Consider the following 22,977-nt stretch of genomic DNA (forward strand, 5'->3'; position numbering starts at 1 on the left):
ATTCTCTTTTCTTGTCCAACCTGAAGCCTGGCAAGTATTTCAGGGACTACATCAATCTGTTGGAGTGGACCCTTTACGTGTGCACGTTAGTCTTCATTTTGCCCTTCATGCTTGGCTTTCATCAATGCGAAGAGAATGCAATTTGCGATGCCCAGTGGCAGTGTGGTGCTGTGGCAGCGTTCCTATCTTGGTTCCTCTTCCTTATGTATCAGCAAAGGTAATGGTTTGGATATTTCTCTATGGCCTCTAGCATTTGGGTATAGGTGTTTAAAGCGGGAATCGTCGATACATTACCGCGGCTGTGTTAGGTTTTGTCCTCCACCTTCCTGATTTCAAATCTATCAAATTCTGTATAATATCATGTCCAGGGTGGTGTGTGCACGGACGTTTGAGCAATGCGAGATATTAGCCATGAAGTATCAGTCAGATGTTTTTGTAGGAGATGAACCTGTTCGAAGGGATGGCTTTTAACGTTAACATTGCTTTGCGTCGAGAAAAATCATCATGCATTTTCACAGTTTTCTTAAAAAGTATGCTATTGAGTTTGCAAAAATACATTTTGTTTGACAAACGGTGTTTTACCTTCAAATCTCGGAATATAAAACTGGAACTGGAATATAAAACGTTATTAAAACATTTACGTATTTGGCATGTTTTCGTCGTTATTAATGTTTAATTTTTTCTATGTCTGCTTCTGCAAATCTTTACTAAAATATTAATAAACATCTGTGGCACTCTCATATTTTTGTACCCATTTATAAAAACTCATGTTCACGCTCAAATCATGACCAACCATAAAATATTCTTTTTAAGGACAAAAGAAGCTTCGAATTTTTCCTAGTCAAAGCAGTGATAAAGTTGAGCTTTTCGTAAAACAAAGGTATGCACATGTAATAATAATAACAAAGCATGTGTAAGGCGCACAGTATCTGAAAATAATAGTCATTCAAAGTCGCCGGTCAGTGAAAAGTCAGTGTGTGTGAAGGTAGAGGACGTTATGTGTGAGGGAGTACCTCGTGGGTCTTTAGTTGGCGTGTGAAGAGAGATGATTGATGTATTGCCCTCAACTCGTCTGGTAACGAGTTCCACAGGCACGGTGCAGAGCTGGAAAATGCTCGGTCTCCGTAGGTCGCCAAACGAGTCTTCGGGACAAAAAGTATATTGGATGACGACCTGAGACCCGGACTCGGTTGACGATGTTGAACCATTTCCTTCAGATACAGTGGGGCTAAGCCATGAAGAGCTTTGAATGTAAGAAAGAGAACTTTGTATAGCTGTATGCGGTACTGGATTGGAAAGCAGTCATAGTGAAGTTTGTGCAACATGGGTGTTATGTGGCAAGATGATTTCATTCTTGTGAGTGTGCGAGCGGCAGATTTATGGACAAGTTGGAGACGTTTTATCGTATGTTGTGGTAGACCTACAAGTAGGCTATTGCAAAAATCTAATCTGGATGATATGAAAGCATGAATGAGTTGTTCTGCGGCAGAGGATGTAGGTGAGTTTCTTACTGCTGCCATACGTCGTAGATGCATGTATTTTGCAGTTGTGTAAACAAACACAATGCAATGGTTGAAAGAACGGATCTCAAATACGAGAACAATTACTTCATCACATCACTTGTTATTTTTGTAATAGGATCAATGCGGTTGGCATCTACGTGGTGATGTTCCAGGTGATTTTGAAGACGCTGGTTCGCGTGCTGATAATCTTCATTACCCTCATCGTTGCATTCAGTATGTCTTTGTTCATGCTCATGAAGGACGAGGTAGGTGAAACCCAATCACTTGATTTCAGCAGTTAAAGGGAAGATACAACATAAAACGAAATGGTCAAATCATCTCGAAATACCTGACTGGATTGTTAGGGAACGACAGTCTAAAGCATCCTGAAAAATCGTGGCTCCTGGTGTGCTGACGTTTTCCAGCGTTGGAAAAAACTGGGTTTGTTTTCTTCAAAAAAAACTCCAAATATTTCATATTTAGTTATTCCGCATTTTTTTTGCAATTGATTACACACCTGTGAAGGAGTACAAGCCTTCTAGACTGATTCTCTATACCTATCAATTTCCCAAAGTCTATAAATCGCTCCGTTTCATCTTAAGTGGGGTCAGGGAACCGGACTTCAAGAAAATGATTGTTTTTTTTTGTGGTTTTTCCAGCATCTACAAGCCAAAAAAGTGAAACAAGTCAGTTTGACAATATTTGCTATAACATATTAATCCTCCAAATCCATTTATTTCTGAAAATTGCAGCAAAGGCAAATGTTGTACATTCCCTTTAAACCTTCATGACAGAAATTCACCCTTAATTTATACGATCAGACAAAAAAAAATTGAATGCCGACTAAATTGGAATTCTGCAAATTGACAATGGAAAAAAATCAAAGTCAAAGAAACTTTTAGCAAGATAAGAAAACTGACAAACAATGTGTGGTTAGAGTATTTTCAAATTGAAGTGTTTTCTAAAACTTTGCGTTGTACACGTAAACGTCTTTTCAAACGAGTTTCACAACCAACCGGTTCTTTTCAGAACTAAATATCTTCTCAACAGAGATTGTTCCACATGGTGTTACCGCAACCCTAACTAGTAAACGTCTTTGGTATCAAAATTGACTTGTTCTGTGCTATATACCGGTACCTAATTATTATCTTTAGCATGGTATGTCGCCAAAGCATGCATAGGTTTTCGGTTCGCCGTGGTAAAACCGGTCTTTTTATGAATTGTGATCACAATATTTGTAGTTTGTAAATAATGAACGGCTAAAGCGAGAAAGATTTCTAACCACTACCGATTGTCGGTGCTAAAATTTCCTTAAAAGGACGAGTGTCACAAATGACCGGTTTCTCCCAATCGGTGTGCACACCTCTTCACGGCTTCTTGTCTCTGTTAAAAAGGGTCACTCTTTAGGAAGAATGATGGGGATAAGGAATGGGTCACCAACGAGTGAAATACTTTCCCCAAAAGGGAGTGCTATATTCCAAGTTTGATTCTTAATATTCTAACCCTCTGGCTATAAGTGAATTTGAATTACTAAAATACAAAATTAAGATGTCGTGCTTGACTTCCCGCCTGAACTTCATTATCAATTGGGATTCTCTGTGACTCTCTAGTTTACCGTTAGAGTGACATGACAATAATATGTTTCTCACATCGTCAGGTATAGACCTTTATTATGCTCCACCATTTCAGACATGTTCCCTGTATCCAATATCGGTACTGAATGATGATGTTTTTGTTGTGCGAAAAGGAACCAGACAATTTCAGTCATGTTCCCTGTATCCAATATCGGTACTGAATGGTAATTTTTGTTGTGTTAAAAGGAACCAGACTAATGTGCGCTATGCTGACTTAAGAAATGTTTGTGTAATGTATAATTACACAATATTATACTGTACATTGGTTTAGTGGTTTTATGTGATGTCAATGTTCAGAAAAGCCAGTGGAAGGGAAATTTCTTTACTTTTTAGTGCGTGGATAATAAACTTGAATTTGAATTTGAATTTGTATTTTTCCTTCCAGCCTCGCTGTGGTTTTGTGATTTGGATGGGAACAAATCAAGACGGCCGCAACATGATAATGGTCCATTCCTGTGGTATATGTTAGGACTTTCTGTACTAATTGTTTTTATCACCCAGCAAAACAACGCTTTCCAGTCGATCCCGATTGCCATTTTCCGCGTCTACACCATGATGATGGCAGAGATTGATTTCATCAACTCTTTCGTTGCGCCCTCCACTGATGATGAGATAGGAACCATGCCCTTCATGCACCTGTCATTTTCGTTCCTGGCGTTGCTCATCTTGTTCCTGCCCATCATTCTCATGAATCTTTTGGTGAGAATCTTGGTTTTTTATAGGTTGATTAGCCGCGGTTACTGGTTGTCCCACAAAAAAAAAAAACAGTCGAAAACCAATTAATATAGTGCATGTGAGTTTTGGAATATTTTCAAATTACCTCTTAAAGTCAGATAACTAATCTACCAACAAACTTTACTTCACTCAAATCGATGCATTGGAACAAACGCTATGCTTTATCGAACTTAAGGGTTCAAAATAGTCTTGGGCCACTTTCCTTGAAAAGAGCGCAGTTATATCCTTTGTTCAAGAGTAACGTGCGACTTATTCTTATAAGTTGTTAACCAAACGAAAGTCTTCTTTAGAAAGTTTTTAGTGTTATACTGTACACCAAACGTCAAAAGGTAAAAGTGTAATGCCGTTGTTTTCACTGATTTTTGATCAGGTATCGATAACTAATTTGTCGTATCGATCCTCAACCTTAGATCGGTCTGGCCGTCGGCGATATCGCTAAGGTTCAACAAGACGCTAAACTCCAGCGACTGGCCATGCAGGTGGAGATGTACACGGAGATGGAACAGAAGATTCCCGCCAAAATCTTGGAATGGGTCGACATGGATTACGTCATCATCTTTCCCAATAAGAAGTCTTGCCAACGGGAACGCTATGTAGGTCATCTTCTACCCATAGAGGGCGCTTTATACCTTCCCAACATGGGTTGTCGTCATTACAAACAAATCGAATTATCCAAGGCTGCGTTCGAATACACACATAATGGTTGCAGACCAGTAGCTAGCCACCGTAGAGCCCAGTGGTCAATCCCACCTCACTTCCAAACTTCAGGAAAAATAGTCCGAACTCTCCAAGGTGTTTGAGACACACTCCAATTAAAGCTTATTTCATCATCTTTCATTTCTGTTCAATTTTTTTGAGGTTAACCGGTGACTTTTGGGAGAAACTTCCACCCGAAGATGATCACCCTTGAACGTAGCCCTGAATCTCATCGCCATTTTGAATAATGATACACTCTATTGCAAAATAGAGCAATTTTAGGGCCAAATTTCATCCGAATTTCACTCAAACACAGGTTCGCAGTCATGTTCACGCAGCTTCCACCTTTTTTTAAATTTACAAAACCCTTGAGTTCAAAATGCTCTTATAGCAAACATTTTGAGGGCATGCAAATGGTGATTTGGCCGGCGTAGGGAGTTTCGGGCCTAATTACTGGCCTGAATCCTTTACGGGAAAGGGCTTCCGCCCCCTTGCGCGTGTAAATTGCAAAACGAAGCCACGTGATAATGACGCACCCTTGACATAAAACATGAAATGATGAAATAACTGTTTGCAGAACTTGTACCGACCATTCTTGTAACGCTTTTTGCATATGTACTTTTTTATTTTTATTATTTTGAATTTAATTTTTTTAATTTGCGTTTTGAATTTCAATTTCCGCTAGGCTTAATTAAATAGGCCCGCTTTCTTCTCATTTTGTTCAGACATGTTTGTTTTTTCGAAATTTATTCATAAATACATTTTTGTTTACTTTCTGCATTTTGTTCTATCTAGTCTCATAAGAAAGGAGCCTCGGTAAGATTTTAAGAACCCTTCCCCATCTCAGTGTGTCTGCTTTAATATCCATTTCTTGTGTGGTTCACCATATTGTGCTTTTCATCTCTAACAAAGAACTATTTTCCCCGGTTCCATACTAATACATTATTTTTGTATTACAAATCATTGCAAAACAATTTTGTTCGGGGGGGGGGGGAGTAAATTGGTTAGACACTTTAAACAGAAGTATACACTTGGAAAAATGTTTCTCAAATGAAAACTGTTAATATTTTTGGAATATTGCTGCGTGGGGCAGATAAACCTTTCAGGCTTTAAATGACACCATGCTCATTTTCACACAGTTTGCAAATCTAGCCCCTATCTGTCACGCATGAAAGCGCCAAAATGATCATGGGTGTCATTTAAAATCTGACAGGTGTATCTACTTATTATGTATGAAGCGATATTCAAAATATTGAATTTCAATTTTCTGGATTTGTTTTGAGTGTATACTTCTTTTTGATTCACCCTGTATTGCCACTGCTATATTCTATATGCTTTAATTTGATTACATGCAGGGAAACAAACTATGGAGAAAAATTAAAAAGTCGATGTACGGGGAAAGCAACCTAGAGAAGGTGGAGGCAAACATGAAAAGCTGCCAGCTCTTCACAGGCTCTCGGGAAGGCCGGGAGTGTAGCTCAGAGATGAACATCTTCAAGAAAAAGTAGGATTGAATAATTAGTTTATTCATTATCACCAAAGTGCTGAAATGTCACATTAAGTCGGTTCATGATTTGGGCGATTCACAATGCAGTACGCCACCAAGAGTTTGCCACGGAGAGTTCATATCCCAGTGCATTGTGGGAAATGGTCGAAAAATTCGCAGCGCGGGACATTTGAAATTGTTAGTTTTTCGAGTTAATAGTTTCGTAATCGTATGATTCGAGGATTTGCTTGCCCTTTTCTTTTCTTGTTATCAATGTGTGTTTTGTGTGTGAGACGGTAGAACGCTATGCCCCAATCTATAACAACTTGGCTCAAGTTGTCTACTGACGCTCATTTAAATGGGTCATGTTTTGGACTCTCCGTGGCAAACTCTCGGTGGTGCACTACATTGCGAATCACCCGAAATCGGGCAAATTTAACCTTGTGCCAGCGTATAAAGTTGTGTAGGGCTATTAACTTTTTTACGAATTCGCAGCGCCAGTAACTGCTAAATGCCGGTTTATACTCCAGCTGCGAAATCGATAAAAAAAATACTTGAATACATTGTCAATTCCGGTAAATTTCACACCAAATGTTCAGTGACGTCAAATTCGCCTTATGACGTCACAGATTCGAACATGCATTTGCAGTGACATCGATCATGAACCAGTCCTTTAAGCAATATTTGCAATGCATCTTGGGTGTGGATAAAAACATACCAACAAATTGTGCACAAATCTATGGGGCTGTGAACCAGTTTACATTGCCTGTCATGTGATTTCTCATTATAAATCAATAATAATAGTGACCATTGTTTCACACATTGTTTCATTGGTAAATTGAAATGTAATTTAATATCACTCTTCTTTACAGCTTTTCAGATGAATAGTTTTGGGGGAATCCCATTTTAGATACCAGTTTAATGACTCATAGCTATTTTCATGCCCGGAATAATGGCCAATCAGAATCAAGATTTTTAGCGCACGCCTGCAACACTGACCAATCACAATCGTTCCTCTGGGTCTGATGACTGATAAACCTTGAAAGAAATTCGAAGATTCTTTCTTCTTTCATTTCTTAAGTTTAAAAACTGAATTCTATTAGGTGAATTGATCAATTAATTTGGGAAAAATACTGAAAAAAAAAAATTAAATGTTGACTGGTTCACTGCCCCCATAGGTTTGTGCATAAATTGCACTGCTTGTTTGTCATCATACCCATGATGCAATGCGAATGTCAAAAAGGTTTGCCACTCACATTTTTATTTTTTTCATACTAGAAAGTTCCATGTTTATTTATTTTGATGATAATGAAAGCATGCACTATGAGATAATTATATACAAGGTGAGCATGGATGGGGACCAACAATTTTATTGTACACTTGGTCATTTGCTCTTAAGAAGCATACAACTTTTCAAAAATTCGCGGAGCTCAAATTCTGTAGTGTTTTGAATTTTAAATATTTTATTAGTGCTTCAAATTGGATTTGCTGAAAAGAAAATGTCACTAAATTTAAAAAAGGATTTGTGACTAGTGATCGGTTATTGGTTGTCAAATAAATGATGTATTACGTATAAACAGAGGCGTAGCCAGTGGGGGGGGGGGGGTATTTACCCCCACCCCAATGTTTTGTAAAGACTGCCCTTTTCCATTCACGTTCCTTTTTTTCAACAGCGTCCCCCCCCCTCAATATTTGTGAAGAGTGCCCCTTTTTTTCAAACAAGTGCCCTTTTAAAATTGCGCGCGATCGTCGGCAATAGTGTGCCGCCCTGAAAAGCGCCATCTATTGTCCGACAGTGTGCATGATCTTCAGGTTTAAACAGCGCCCCCATCGGAAGATTGTACCTGCCCACCACCCCCACCCCCCCCCCCCAAAAAAAAAAAACCCACACTGTTTGAATTTACGGAGGTCAAGTGTCGGGAGTAAATCCTGTGTACATTTCAGCACAGATGTGCGAATGCCCTTTTTACGAACTTTTACCACCCCCCAATAAAAATAAACTTGCTACGCCTCTGATAAACCTGTTTTTCTCGACAGGTGTCCTCAGATTTCAGCTGTAAAATCCTTGGTTGAATGAGGTATTCCTCGGAGACCTTACCCGAGAAGTGATTTGCTCCAATTATCCTATTGTTTTTTTCTGCTTAAAGGTTGAAATCACTCTCAAGCCAGATGGATAAGCAACACGACCTCTTGCGTCTCATTGTGCAGAAGATGGAGATAAGTACTGAGGCAGATGATCAGGACGAGGGAATATCGCCCCCTGCGGATTGTGGACGCCTCAGGTGAGCTGAGGGGTTCGCTTGTACCTACCGCCCTTAATTATGGGAATGGCTAATTTCTTCAGGATGCATGACGTAATTTTCTTCCAGCCCTGATTGGACAGAATTTGTTTGGACAATAACACAGGTCAACACTTCCGTGAGCGTGTGACACGTACGCGCTGAATCTTTTCGACGTCTGTGCTTCCTTCACATTTTTTTTATGAAAGAGAATAGCCCTTCCCAGCGCCCCGTTTGGGCGATGGATACGAGCTAAGCCGAGGGGCTTAGAAAGTCTCGTTACCAGACCAAAAGATTTTGACTACTTCTGATTTTTTTTTTTTAGGTCAGATAGCCTCCACGGCTACAAGTAGACTCGGCCAAAAACGGGCAATATCCTGCCGGTAACATGCCAACTTACAAATTATACCTGAAATGCATGCTTGTTATCAATGTTGAATTTATATTTTCATTGCTTTCATTCGGACAAGTTCAATGTCAGGGGTATTACCGGGCGTCTGTATGTAACTCTGCGAGGCGTCATCGTTTCATTTTAGTTGTAATCATCTAGAGCTGAACTTTTAAGAAGGAGGGTGCATGGGTGTGACGGTCTAACAAAACCCCTTCAGTAGTGTAACGTCGACCGGATCCTGGGTTGTCACACGCCAGACGAAGGAAACCACAGACACTATTCTTCAGGGTTTCGGGGCTCTACGGACATTTATTCTTTCCACTTTCTTTACACGAGGCTCTCTCTTTGTACAACTCACAACAAAAAGGAACGCTATACAAAAGTCACACTACTGAGTCGGCGCAGTCTGGCAACGGGTCTTCCTGGCCCAGCAGCAGGGGTCCCAACGCTACGGTTGCACCGTGGGTCCGTACTGGCGCCCTCAGCCGGCAGCCCGGCACCTCCGTTACAGTAGCCATGTTGGTGAACATAATCCCTACTCAAAGTGTATAAATAGATGGATAGAGACCCTCTTCGCTCAAGAAAATAATTTCAAGCCAAAACGTGTTTACATGCCCAGATAACTCTGTATTTGTTCAGTACCCGTACAAAAAAAGTTCGAGTTTTATCTCCCTAGTTTTTGCCTGAACACACCCCCAACCATAACAGCCTGAAGCTACATGTATGTAGCTCAATTCAAAAAGGATGGGAATTACCTGTTTACAGGCTTCAAGATTGGGCCTAATGACATGATGATGTGATTATTGATGGCCTTGTGATAACAACAGCTTTACTTCACAAGCCTTATGGTCGGAGCTGGACAATACAGATCCTGTGGGAGTTGGCCTGGGTCTGATCTTTGCCTCAGAAATTTTGGGTAAAAGTTCAATCAGGGTTAAGGGGGCACTCACGATGTTTTTTTTTTTAGCTATGTCTCAATAGGGAACTTGTGGAGTATGACTTTTTTGAGTAATTATGAGTAATTAAACATTATCTCGAAATGTACTGACAATGTCAATACTGTCGCACACAAGCAGTTTCATATTGCCTAATGGTCACATGAGCAAGAAAAATAGTTGTTCAGCCATCACCCAGATTTTGTTTTGGATTGCGTTGTTTGCAACACCTGATACTTGAAAATGGTGAGAAATTAACATGTAGCTTTTTGTTGAGTATTGCAGAGGTATATTAAGTGTGTGAAATTAACAGCAAAATTATAGATTAATTGGGTGACGCAATTAACTTAAAATTTCTCGGGATTCCATCGCCTACTCTCGCTTCAGTACTTGTCAAAAAGTTCATTACAATTTATTGACGCCATCATTGGGAACCAACAGTTCGAAAATTTACCCACCCATGAATAGACTTTGTCTACCGCCCTCCATCGCTAAGAAGAAGCCAGTAAAGGCAGGTTTTTGTCGCCCTCTCTTCCTCTCACTGTATAAAACATTCAAAATCAATGATAGAGGAACTAGGAACCAGTCTAATTCCTCCCCCTAAGATCTTGGTCATCGAGTAACGAACATTTATGAACTCGGTACATGCATACAACAACTAATAATGAACATACTCAGGAAATTGTAGGACTATTGATCACGGTTTTTGGAATTATGGCTCATTAATTATTCATATGCACGAATGGTTATTCTGCTTTGTGTACACTACGATTATGGGGAAATTCAGTTTTCACGGCGTGTAGCGCTGGTCCGAATGTTATGTTTTTGGTATCAACAGATACGCACGACTTGAGGCTAAAAAGTCAGAACAGCTCGGGTCGAGCATTGTTTTTCAAGGCTATCGCGGATTCCGCCCCGGCCCTTTTAGGGTTAAAGCGATGAAATATCTCTATGGCATTTGCAAATGACACGAATAAAACTTGTATCGATACCATGGAAACTCAATCTAAAAAAAAATGCTTTTAAAATACTCGCTCTGCCTTACAGAATGCAATGGTAACATCAATTTATTTGCTAACATTATTTTTTGGTACGGTACAATTTGTTTTGAATTCTTTTCTGAACATAATTGAGAACATAATATTGAGAACATAAAGCATTTACAAGTACCTGTATTGTTGAAAGGATATCTCTTCTTTCTTCTGTGATGTTAAGCGAGTAGTATAGGAGTCATTTAACAGCTATTTTAACGATGTCTACAGTTAGCAGCTTTTGATATGATGGAAACACAAGGTTTGCCGAAGCTGCTGATTTTGTTCAGAAACTAGCATCCAGTCCCAAGTGTTTTGGAATCTTAACAAACTGTCTTTCCACTCAAAGGTAATTGGGTTTGTACACTATATACAGATCTCCATTATTTCCACTGTGAACGCAGTTAGCCGAAGCACACTTCTGAGTACATACAGAAATAATGGGTCTTCTGAAACTTGTCCTTATCTTCGGAGCTTGTGCTGTTGTTCAGTTGGCATACTTTCTTCCCTTCTTCGGTTTTCTTGATGTTGAAGGAGCGGCATCCGGGCTCCTTGGCGCAGGCTGAGCCACAGGCGGCCACGCCCTGGGTGATAAACTCCCGGATGTTGTGGTCGAGGAGGCAGGTTGAGTTGAGAAGGCGGCCGTGAGTGTCGGTAGAGAGGCAGTATTGACGGGGTTGGGTTGGGAGATGAGTGCAAGCTGCCTGACGAACACAAAAAGCCCTCAATTGAGCTTGACAGCGTGCATCATCCATCCTGTCATTATGAAGTGCCGATATGAGAGCACAATCTTGATTGCCTGCATTATCTGGTTGTTGTGTATTCCATGCCAGGAAGGGCTCTCTTCCTTCCTGACCATCACACTTCCAAGTTCCTTCAACCTCCAAATCATTACAAGCAATCCATGCCACGTAATCCCTGTCAACCTTTCGGGCCATTTCCACTATGAACTTCAATTCCTCGATCGAGCGGGGAGCGGCCATCTTGCCTTCCATGTCTTTGCAAGCTTTCTTGGCGTCATCCCAAGAATGCCGTGAAGGAGTCAGGCGATAACACCCGTTCTGCCACAATTGCCACTGAAGTTGGCAAGAACATGTGACAGCGGGTTCAGACAGGCAGATGTGAGATCCTAACACTGTGATGACATAAGTGATGGCCAAAACAGCAAAACATTTCAGCGAATACATGATTCGTTTGCCTCTGTGACAAGCAACAGATCAAATTAATTCAGTAGAAATGAGAGATATCACTTTTTCATCCAGAGCGTGTGCGCACAGAGTGGACTATGATCATCGCAGCGAAAATTTGACGCGAGCAGTACACAACAAAAACCAATTCCCAGTCACCCGAAAAGCTTGTTGGTATGGTAACACTTGTGAATGGTAGATGTTGAATCAGCGTTTATTGTCTGGGTATTTTGTTTTATTAAAAATGCGTAGCCAAATCACCAGAAAGGCAAGTTGCTGTGGTAACAAGGTAAAAAGGTGTTCAGCCATGACCCACATTTTTTTTTTGTATCGCATTGTTTGCAAAATCAACAGCAGCGTGGTGAGTTATTAACGTTCAAACATGACCTTTACGTACGTTTCATTGAGTTTTGCAGAGATATATTAGGTGTGTGAAATTAACCATGAAATTGATGAATTGGCAGACGCTATTCTTCTTGCTAGAAAAATTCTATTATTATAATGGATGCCACATCGGGAACCGACAGCTACAAAATATAACACCCCATGACAAGACTTTGTCTACCGCTCTCTATCGCTAAGCTAAAGAAGAATTCGTTAATGGTGGGTTACCTTCCGCCCTCTCTAGTCTCACTGTGTAAATATTCGAAGTCAGAATAGATGATGTAGGTAATGGGAACCAGTCTAACTCTGTAGCTAAAGGAAAACTTTGTGATTTTCCTTTTTGCAGCAGTAAGTATTCATAATGCAAAAAAAAAAAAATAGATAGAGGTGATCCAATCAATGGCCTTAAAGGGAACTAGCTACCGGTACGGTTCGCGATATTTTTTTTTACACAACTATCTGGGGTACTTTATGCGCTTTCCTATGGAGCATGGTTTTTATAACCAGGCTTGAGTGGAGGCTACTATGTTTTAACTTGGTACGGATTTCGGACTTTATTTCCCTTTTAAAAAAATCCTCCAGAGCCTCGGATCAGAAAAGAACAAGAAAATTGCTGCTATACAAGTAGTATCCGAATGAAAAATAAAGTTTCTAAGATAAAACTTTAAATTGTTAAAAAAAAAGCTAAATCTTAAGAGCGCAGAGTAATCGAACTCGGGACCCCTTATCAATGGCCAGCATGCCTAACCATTAGGCAACGGCGACGGCGATGCTCGGCCAAATCCTGCAATTCATAATTATATACTTTCACACATGTGGAGAGAGTATATGCGCGCGCGTAGGTAATAGGTTACAGGATTAGAGCGCTGCTACGCGGCGCTCTACAATCCTTTAACCTTGATTCAAGTCGCCTGAAAAATGGGTACCCTGTACTATTGTGTAATTCGCGTACGGTTCCCATATTATGGGAGCGGGAACCAGACTACTACCTGGGAGTACATATTTTGTCAGAATGGTTTGAACCCTTTGGTCTGTGAACCAGACGTTAGTTCGAGCGCGCAGTGGTTCGAGCAGTGGTTTCGTGCACTAACCGGTGGAATTTCAGTTTATAATTACGATTGATTTGTATGAATGTATTTTTGGCCTACCCTGGTGATTCATTTTCACTTGTACCTTTATTTCTCCAGAGTGGACTTCGGTCAAGTGGTGACAGCTGCTGCCATGATGCGAGGAGGGGCCAAAGAACGTCTCAAGTTATACCAGCCCCAAGCTGATCGGTCGCCAGGCAACAAACCTCCTGAACCATCTGTGTGAGCCAAGAAACCACGTGCCCAATTCGCCTCCGTGAATAACAGTTGGTAAAACGCGGGAATTTCCCCCCAATGCGGATATTATTGTGCAATATTCTGGATCATGCACGACTGTCTTTAATATTATACACAAAGGTAAACCTTACAAAGTTTTCATGATCTAAATGTAAATAAGAGTTCTATATCTTGTAGTAAACCAGAAACATTTACTGAGTCTGAACAATTATAACAATCATTTTATATACCTTTATTCTTGTATTAATGTGGATAACAAAATAGTCATCGTTATTACGAACTGACACGCACGCGCTGTGTGCGCACTTCGTGAAGTTGCGCGAACGATTTTTTTTCTTTCTATGCGTACGATTATTTTAGTTTTCACGAACTGACACGCCAGCACTGCAATGTGGCGGAAACTCAATTGACACGATTATACTCTATCCTCGTTTTTGTGGGGTTACAGAATCATTTAACGTCAAAACCTGTGAACTGATGAATCGCAATCTCGACTTTAACATATGCTTACTTAATTCTTAGCTAATTGTAATTAACTATTTTTTAAATTCAATAACTAACTTTTAGCTAGTTATTTTAGTTTAGGCAGGCACTGCGTACACCACCATCTTTTCCTCCAAAATATTTGGCTAAAGTGGTCAGAAATAGCCTCAGATCGCACCACAGAGCATCTATAGAATCCAAAAAAATCCCGGGTTCTTAAGCGGGCCCCGTACTCCGCGCCAACATTTTTGGGGCCCACTTTTTGAGGCATTAATCGTTTGATAGAAGTAAGCAGATTTCAGACAAAATGTTTAAAATAATTAAGTCCAGCTTTACTTGCAATTAGGGCCGATGTTTGAAAACGGCAATCCAACGATATAGTCACTGTAGTCTCCAGCCTTGTGGGAGCTCGTCTGTATTCCAGTTTGTGCAGCATTCAAATTAAAGGGAGATTTCGGCCTGGAATGCGCCAAATTGGGCTACAAAATGCATTTTAAACGAAATGAAATGAAATTGAAAGAGTATTTAAAAGTAGAACATAAAGGTCACACAACCGTCCTTTAAAAACTGGGCGTTTTGTGTTATTCTTGCGAGAGTCATGCAAGAACGAATGTGGGGGGTCACAATTTTGTCCCCGAAAAATCGAGCTGTTTAGTGCTAGTTGTGAATCCTGCCGCACAGTTTAAGAAACAACATCCGTGCATTTGTAATGTGTGTATTATGTACCACACTCACAAAGTGTACGCTGCAGTGAATAAACACGACTTGAAATGAGTATGCCACATAATGTCCGTCGCGTCCGATGTAAAAAAAACCGGTGTTTTTCGTCTTTTCTCGGGAACTGTTAGACATTAGGTTTGTTTTCTTTCAACTAGCCGTTTGAAATAGTATAAGTAAACAATCCAAAACATGAAATTCTCGGAGGTTTCAGGCCTTCATGCCCCTTTAATTGAATCCGAGCAAAACAGCGCCCTCAAAGGTCAAAATGCAAAACGTTACTATTAGGGGCCATTGTTGCACACTTTTAGCGTAGTCTTGGGACTGAGAATGGATTAAGACCAATTTAAGCGTCATTCGAGGAACAGTTACATTGTTATTTTTTTTTCAATTGCCGAATCGCTTCAATATTAAAAAGGAGATTTTTAATACAGTATATTTTATGACGGGGACAGGTATTTTTTTTTTTTTTTTAATCTTCGGATCAATTTTGTACAACCATCATCAAAGCTTGCATAAGGGCATTAGGCCTATAAGTGCCGACTTGTTGATTTTGTAAAAACTAATGATTAATTCATAAGTGTGAGTATGGACAGTATAAGTAAAAATCATGTGTATGTCTACATTCTTTTTATTACCATTAAACGATTGGGGTAGATAGTGTTTTGCCAGGCATATATAGCGAATGAATGATGAATGTTTAGTTTGAAATTAACATATGAAAATCATTGAGAATCATGACGAGAATTCTTTGTAAACCCGTTTGTAGTAAATCCATTTTCATATTGGTTATAAGAATGCCCAAGAAGTGTATATATATCTCAGTTCATCCGCATGTCTAATTTTACTGATTTTTTTTGGGTCGCTTTCAATACTTTTAACTTAGACTCGATATCCATGCATTAGATTCATATGTATCTAAACGAAACACAGTTATTTATGTCAGATATATAATCCTGGTATCAAAAATGTAGTGATTAGAAAAGAATAAAATTATTCCATGGAAAGTAGAAAAAAAACATCTCGTTGTCTTCGTATACTTATTTAGTCTATGGATGGAAGCAGGAGTACATTGAAATACAAGTTGAGTAAACAAAAAGGAAACCCAAATGGCGCCCCCAATTTTTTTTTTTTGGGGGGGGGGGAAGAAGTTCTCTAAACAGTACTTATAATTATTAGATCTTGAAAGCACAATTAAAGCTTTATTTTAATAAACAGGGGAGTGTGGCCTAGGGGTTAGGGTTTGTGACTCATGATCAAAGGGGCAGGGGTTCGTATCCAGCTGCTGGACATATATTGTGTCCTTGGGCATGCCACTCCACCCAACTTGCCTCTCTCCACCAAGGAGTATAAATGGGTACCGGTATTAGCTGGGGAGTAACCTGTGATGGACTAGCATCCTAACCAGGGGGAATAGAAATATTTTCAGTCGTCATGCTACTGAAACCGGGGATAAATGCCAGCCTGATGGGCCAAAATGGCTCATGACAGACTTTACTTCTATTTGATTTTTCCTTCATAAAAGAATCATTCAAATCACATGTACTTTTCTAGTTTCTAGTTCCCACTACGCGGGACCAGAGACTTATACCTCAGCGACCGCTTAATTCTTTATGTCATCGTGAATCTCAGCGGGGCAATAACCTCTCGTTCATTCACCTTTGCAGCCACGATTCATTCAACTAAGCAAATATTGCTTTTTGTAACAAAAACATTATTCTCTTGCGGGCATCTATTTGTGCGTGCAGTTATTCAGAACAAAGAAAAACCAGCCGTGGAGGTGAGTGACCGCCGAAAACCCATTTCCTCATTGATTTGTTTTTATAATTAAACATCTATTGCAACAGTTGTAATTTCGGAAAGAAAGGATTTCTATTAATAGCCGAAGGCTTGATTTAGGAAAGGTTTAGCGCCCTCAAACGGCACATTCTCGAGTTTGGCTTACATATCTGACGCTATAACGGACAACAGACATAAGTGAAGGCCAAGGTTGATGAAAGGAATTTTGTCACCCGTGTATTGATTCATGTCATAATGTCGAGGCCAACATTGTATATTCAGAAAGAGGAGGATTCCATCAAGGATTTTTACAAGGAGATTCCACAATGCCATCAACATAATCTTGAATGTTTAAGTCGGGCAAAGAAACTTCAAATCTATGGGGTGCGTTGGGGCCAATTACCACTCCTAGGCACAATGCCGTAGTTCACCTCCGCCCTTATACTCCACAGGTACCTTTTGAGTATGGGGGGGGGGGGGGGGGGGGGGGAGGGGGCGGCACACCCGTGCTGAAACGTCGACACAGTTTTTTTCACCGGACACTTGGCCTCCGTAAAATCAAATAGTTGAAGGGGGGGGGGGGGGCATGGTACCATCTTGCAAAATAGGGGGCGCCATTTAAAACCGGCCATTAACCAGCCATTATGCAAACTACGGTACGCATTATGTGCCCATTTTCCGGCCGCATTGTATGGGTTTTGGGGCTTGGTGTTCATATTCCTCGTTCATATCAGAGCTCTCTATACCGTTAATGACGCCAGGGGCAGGCATCTCGATAATTGCATTTTGCGATTTTACGAAGAGACGCGAACATTGCACGGAGAGGCGTAAAAGTAGGTCAACAGGAGATTTTTGATTTCATGAAGGGACGGGCATCTTTGTTACATTCTCAGCTGCGCGCGCGTAATCGAACACGCGCGCCCTTCCCTTTGCAAAAGCACATAAAACAAGAAGGGCGTAAATGTGAAACAGTGAGATTTTCGATTTCACGAAGGGACGGGCATCTTTACTAATTAATTTTGACTTATTAAACACTTCATTAATTATAATTAATGGGTTCAAATTAAAGTAGTAGTTTTTGAAGTTTTAAAAACGGAGAAACGTCTGTTGCGATTATCTCGAAAACGGCTTTTCTTCAAAATCCACGCCACATGCCCGTCCCTTCGTGAAACCGGTGACGATTATTATTCATACAGATGCGAGTAAATGTTCAAACAAGTAGGAAAACAAATGCTAGTTTTGGCAGCCAAACATTCATTCGATTTGTCTGAAGAAAATAATCCAATAACGAAGGGCTAATATTATTCCCAATTGCTCTCAACTGAAAACTGCGTAATATACTCTTTGTCCTTTCCCATCTACTGACTCCATTATATCAAAGTATTACCGTTTTAATAATACATGCAACGTCATTAATATACTCATAATGTGTAGCTCTTTTAATTTACCGTTTTTGTAATAAACACACATTTCACAACATTTACCGTTGCAAACTTGAAGTGTCCCATACGTCTCCTTACTTGGACTGGAATGAATACAATTCTATTTTAATAATGTTGATAATACCGCACTCTACAACCAGCTAACCCTACTGTACTCTAAATCTATACCATGCCCTCAACACTGCTCAGTATATATATAAAAAATAAGGCTCGGATAGTTTTTCTAGGTTTAACATTACCCTCCAATACACTATTGTAATCTAATAACGTGCCAATCTATGCCAATCATGAGATTAAATAAGATTACGTTCAGACATACATGTAATGAGTGCACACAAACAAATATGCATGACCAATCGGCATGCAAAAGTCTCCTAGCGGTTGCCTGTCAGCATGACATTACATGGCCAACGGTCTATCAAAAATTGTTTTCCATAAACTCAAGAGGCTTTCAAATCCTAACAACCACTTTACATACGTACAATAAGGTTGATGACCATTATCAGTTAGGACGAAAGTATCTTGGAGTATGACAGAAAGTCATACGGAACAGTTGAAGCACTCATTTGACGCATCGGAAGTATTTGAGAGCAACCAGTGGGATCACAGGGGCAAACTGCACACAGCCTAAGAAAACAAATGCAGCGTTGTAACTTCCAGATGTGTCGTAAATCCAACCTGGGAAAGCACAGAACAAATAAATATGAAAAGAAAATGAGTTACTCAGGAACGTCCAGCGTCTATCGAAATGAAAGAGAGTGGATGTGCCTTAAAACCAAATGAAATATCAACACAGAAAAACGCTAAACGGTCACTCAGGTTTTATAAGAAAACTACTTCCTCAAAATGTGCACTGAAGGTTTGTTTTGTCTCCATCTTTTGTACACAAAATTACAACAGCGACCGGAGAGTAAATCTTGATAACTAAATGATTGAGTTAAGTTACCTTGGGAAAGACTCGACATTTTGTAACAGATGGTAAATTCTAAGTATATATAAATGGGGTGGTCCCAACTATATTCTGTGGACAATATTTATTGCTACAGTTGGGATATGACAGACTGTCTTTGAACCTCAAGGTGCAAAGGTTCATCGACACATTTGTTTACTTATTTACCAGGAATGAAGCCTAGGGTGAACCTCATCATAGTAGTTTTAATGTCCATCCATCCATAGGCATCACCCAGTAAGGCCTAAAAAAAAAAAAAGTTATGTTGGCGTAACGGGCCAGAAAAAATAGGGTAGGTAGGTCGGTGTTTTTTTTTTTGTTTTTTGTTTTTTTTTAAATCCCAGCAACGAAAATGACATTAAGCCGGTAGTGGTACAGGATAACCAAAGAAAACAAGGCTCATCATCAACCTTTCCAAAGGTACATATCAAAAAGCGGAATCCAAAATCAGACAAAATGTTAGCCGTTTCATCTGCATCGACATCTTTATATGGACCCGATTCTTCCTTTGAAGTTTGTATTTTTAGCACGGTGTAACCCGCTTTTACACCATCGGCACAGCTCTGGGCGATTACCCCCAGCTCTAGACTCAAATTTATCCGCATTAAACGGTCGAAAATGACCGAAGATCCCCATTTGCCCTTGATGGAAACACTGTACGCTTCGGTACTGGGCGCCATGATGTGACGGCGGCGTACGCGCGTAACCGGACCATGCCGAGGGCCGGCCAGGGCCGGGGAGGGCCGGCCGGGTCGCGTCGGCCGCCGGGGTTATTGAATAGTTTACCATTTTAAGAATAAATATATATCAATTGTTATCGTGTAAAATAGTGGAAAATTAATTAATATAATTTATATTATAATGAATTATTTTTTTAACATGGAATAAATAGCGAAGTATTTTCAATAGTGTATGTAGCAGTTCGCGCCGTGCAACAGTCTAGGACGAGGCTACACGTGTACTGTACATGTACATATGTGCATCTATCATGCATGCATGGTGCATCAATCTCCGCACGCGCACTAGGCTAGGCGCCTAGCCTAGTGCGCGTGCGGAGATTGATGCACCATGCATGCATGATATAGATGAGGCCTGCGCGATCTTGTGTCATGGAGAGGATCAGGAAGGTGCAAAACATTGTGCACTCCAACGTTCCACGCGCGTTATCGTCAACGGTCAGAAATGGTTTCAAAACGTATTTAAAATTCATTTCTATAGATTTTAATTATATTTCTTCCCTTCAAAAAAAAAAAATATCCAGGGTCGGCCGCATCTTTAGGGTCGGTCGGGTTACGCCAACATAACACTTTTTTTTTTTAGACCTAACTCTACTCCAAGTACCTGCTTGGTGAGGATATCATGCAGACAGGACAGGAGACCATCGCAAATGACCACCAGCGATGCCGTCAACATCATTGTCCAATACCCTGCCAGCCAAGGCGTTACAAAGAACGCACACGAGCTAACGATGCTGCATATGACCATTAGGCTCCAGCAGGGTAGTATCCCTGCGTCTATGATGAAGCCCTGCAACAGTTTGGCTAGCAGGTTCCCCACGCCCGCTACGGTGACGAAAACTGCTGCGTCCTCTAAGGAAAACCCCTTTGATTGGGCTTGTGACACAAAATAGATCAGCCACACGTCGTAAGCAAAACTGAAACAAACGCATACGATAGCTATTGACCAATACTGAAAACTTCGAAGCAGGGACAAATCAAAGTTTTTGAAGACTGTCATCCAAAATGAGGCACATGTGGAGGGAGAAGAAATATCTTCCGAGACTGGCTCGTTCTGTGGAAGTTCCCGATAACTGTTGCTCGGTGTTGTTCTAATTTTCCTCATGAGGGCGCCACAAGGGATAAGATGCATTGATATACCGCCTATCAGTAGCATGGTTCCCCTCCACCCGTACTTATCGAGGGATATCTGGATGAGAGGCGCGGCCACGACCAGTCCAATGGAAGTACCCGTCCGCGCTATACCGGTAGCTTTTGCTAGGTTCTTGTCATAGCATCGGCCAATAGCCTCTTTAGCAAGCACTACAGGCACTCGTAGTGACGAACCTATTCAAATAAAAAAAAAATACGGCAGATTGTGAGATTTTTTCAAAATAAAATGTTGTAATTTGATTACCCTTTATTGTATCAAAGCAAAAGTAGTTCTGTTTTTTTACCTGCTAACAGTATTAGAATAAACGACAGTTGAGTCGCTCTTGATGCAAAGGATGCAGCAATGAAAGCAATGCCAATCATCGTACCGCATACCATGATAACGTTTCCTGATCCAAATCGTCTACCAAGTAAACCTGCCAAAGGAGCTGTCAAGAAAGCAGTATGACGTAGGTTTTCATTTAAAGACAGAGTAAGTCATATTTTGAGGAAATGAGGGCGCTGTGACATGGAAAATAGTTTCCGCATCATGACAATAGTTTCAGGTCACAAAAGAAAACAAGGTGACTTTTGTATCTGAAAGTGAGGAAAATACCATTTTAAGGCGGCTATGAGACAAAGACTAATTTTATGGTTTAAAGTCTGGGGAGATATATGGGCAACCGTTACCACGAAAGGAAATAGTCTAGAACGAAAAAGTAACCTCGAAACAAGTATACGATCAGCAAAAGAAAGGTAAAATCAGAAAGGTAAAATCAGAAAAGATCCAGACGTCTTACACTGATTGAGTCGAGTTGTAAGATGGGGTTGAGTGGCCGGTTCGAGTCTGATGAAGCAGTGGGTACTGCAACCAAACATTTTTTATCAGATGCATGGAAGAGATAATAAGTTTTATACTGTGCAAGTAGGTTTTTGCCCTTCGCCGACGTATTTTATAAACGCCTGAAGTTGTTTACAAGGTTCTCTGGGTAAAATAGTTTCCAAGGTAAAAGCACCAAGATTCTACTGAAGACAAATACATTGTAGCAGTAACTGTTTTGAAGCCTAAATCATCAAAGAAACCACTGAAAGCGTCACCCTGATTCCCAAGGAAAAATACATCAAGTTACCAACAAGACCTCCCATGCCGATCATGAGTGACGTCATCCAACCAATGACCCACGTCGTTGTCCCGAATTGATCTTGTAGTGTCGGTAGCATCATTCCTAGTCCCTTGAGTATCGCCATTCGAGTAACACCTCTAGTCCACATTGTCAACAATGAAACCCATCCACCCCGATGACCTGCGTCCGGTTCGGGTGACCTGACTGGTGATGTGTTCTCTTGAATATCGCTCGATTCACTCTGACTAGCTTCAGTATCACTCATGTTTGCTAAAAATAAACCATATGTTTTGCACCTATAAATTCAGAATTAGGGCTGCCCGGGTACTAGCCTTGACCAATGTTGTATACTTCTTCCCGGAATGAGTGAGCGGCCGCTCCCGTACAGCTTAAGTGTCAGGTACCCGGTGTACTTTACTTGCGAATTGCCACGGAAGCGCCGTGCCCACACAGCTACAATATCCCCTTGCTTGCCTAGCCTGTAAATAATATAGTGCCCCACACACATATCCGTAAATAATACGTACAGTTACCTTCAACAAAATATGCAACAATCGTCCTATTATACCTATCGTTTGCATTTTTGACAATGCATGGTCAAACTTGGTCGCAATGCAAGCTGGTTGTAAACAAAATGTACTCAGGTGTAACTAATTAACGTTTGTTGCACACAATATGCCGACACTGTTAAGTATAAATAGACACACTTTTCATACGTTTTAGGTAGTGTATATTTTGAGTATCGCCATTCCAATAACACCTCTAGTCCACTTTGTCAGCAATGCAACCCATCCTTCCTGACCTCCGTCTGGTTCGGGTTAGAATATCACTCGATTCACATTGACTAGCTTCAGTATCACTCGTTTTTGCTCTAAAAAAAAAACCAACTAAACGTTTTGCATCTATACATTCAGGATTAGGCCTGAAATTACAGCCAATGATTGTCCTTTTTCGCCCGGGTATACGTTTGTTCACACCAGCTTGCAAAATCACGAATGAGGTTTGACAGCAAGCCCTATAGTTCAAGTAT

At 40.5% G+C, this 22,977-nt stretch overlaps 3 protein-coding genes across 4 annotated transcripts in view; 1 reads left to right on the forward strand and 2 right to left on the reverse strand.

The window, feature by feature from the left end:
- Window positions 1-15,778, forward strand: part of LOC119728633 (transient receptor potential cation channel subfamily A member 1-like) — a 61,825-nt gene extending 46,047 nt beyond the window's left edge. The window contains exons 19-26 of one of the 2 annotated variants that reach the window (XM_038200949.1): window positions 27-217; window positions 1,639-1,768; window positions 3,638-3,835; window positions 4,282-4,464; window positions 5,363-5,383; window positions 5,923-6,071; window positions 8,201-8,335; window positions 13,448-15,778. In XM_038200949.1, the coding sequence (XP_038056877.1) occupies window positions 27-217; window positions 1,639-1,768; window positions 3,638-3,835; window positions 4,282-4,464; window positions 5,363-5,383; window positions 5,923-6,071; window positions 8,201-8,335; window positions 13,448-13,574 (1,134 nt within the window). In that variant the 3' untranslated portion in view covers window positions 13,575-15,778. The remainder of the gene's footprint in view (window positions 1-26; window positions 218-1,638; window positions 1,769-3,637; window positions 3,836-4,281; window positions 4,465-5,362; window positions 5,384-5,922; window positions 6,072-8,200; window positions 8,336-13,447) is intronic. The other variant, XM_038200950.1, reaches the window with a different exon arrangement.
- Window positions 11,094-11,953, reverse strand: LOC119728634 (perlucin-like protein). Its single transcript, XM_038200951.1, has one exon. It carries the CDS (start codon window positions 11,874-11,876, stop codon window positions 11,094-11,096), a length of 783 nt encoding a protein of 260 aa, XP_038056879.1. The 5' UTR covers window positions 11,877-11,953.
- Window positions 15,779-19,313: 3,535 nt separating the features above from the next.
- Window positions 19,314-22,414, reverse strand: LOC119728034 (monocarboxylate transporter 11-like). The gene is made up of 4 exons (XM_038200114.1): window positions 21,954-22,414; window positions 21,129-21,272; window positions 20,283-21,018; window positions 19,314-19,365 (listed from the first exon to the last, which is right to left on the reverse strand). The coding sequence occupies exons 1-4, from the start codon at window positions 22,210-22,212 to the stop codon at window positions 19,314-19,316; spliced, it is 1,191 nt and encodes a 396-aa protein (XP_038056042.1). The 5' UTR covers window positions 22,213-22,414.
- Window positions 22,415-22,977: the final 563 nt, after the last annotated feature.

The sequence above is a fragment of the Patiria miniata genome, unplaced genomic scaffold (genome assembly GCF_015706575.1).
Source record: "Patiria miniata isolate m_02_andy unplaced genomic scaffold, ASM1570657v1 HiC_scaffold_20, whole genome shotgun sequence".
Lineage (NCBI taxonomy): Eukaryota > Metazoa > Echinodermata > Asteroidea > Valvatida > Asterinidae > Patiria > Patiria miniata.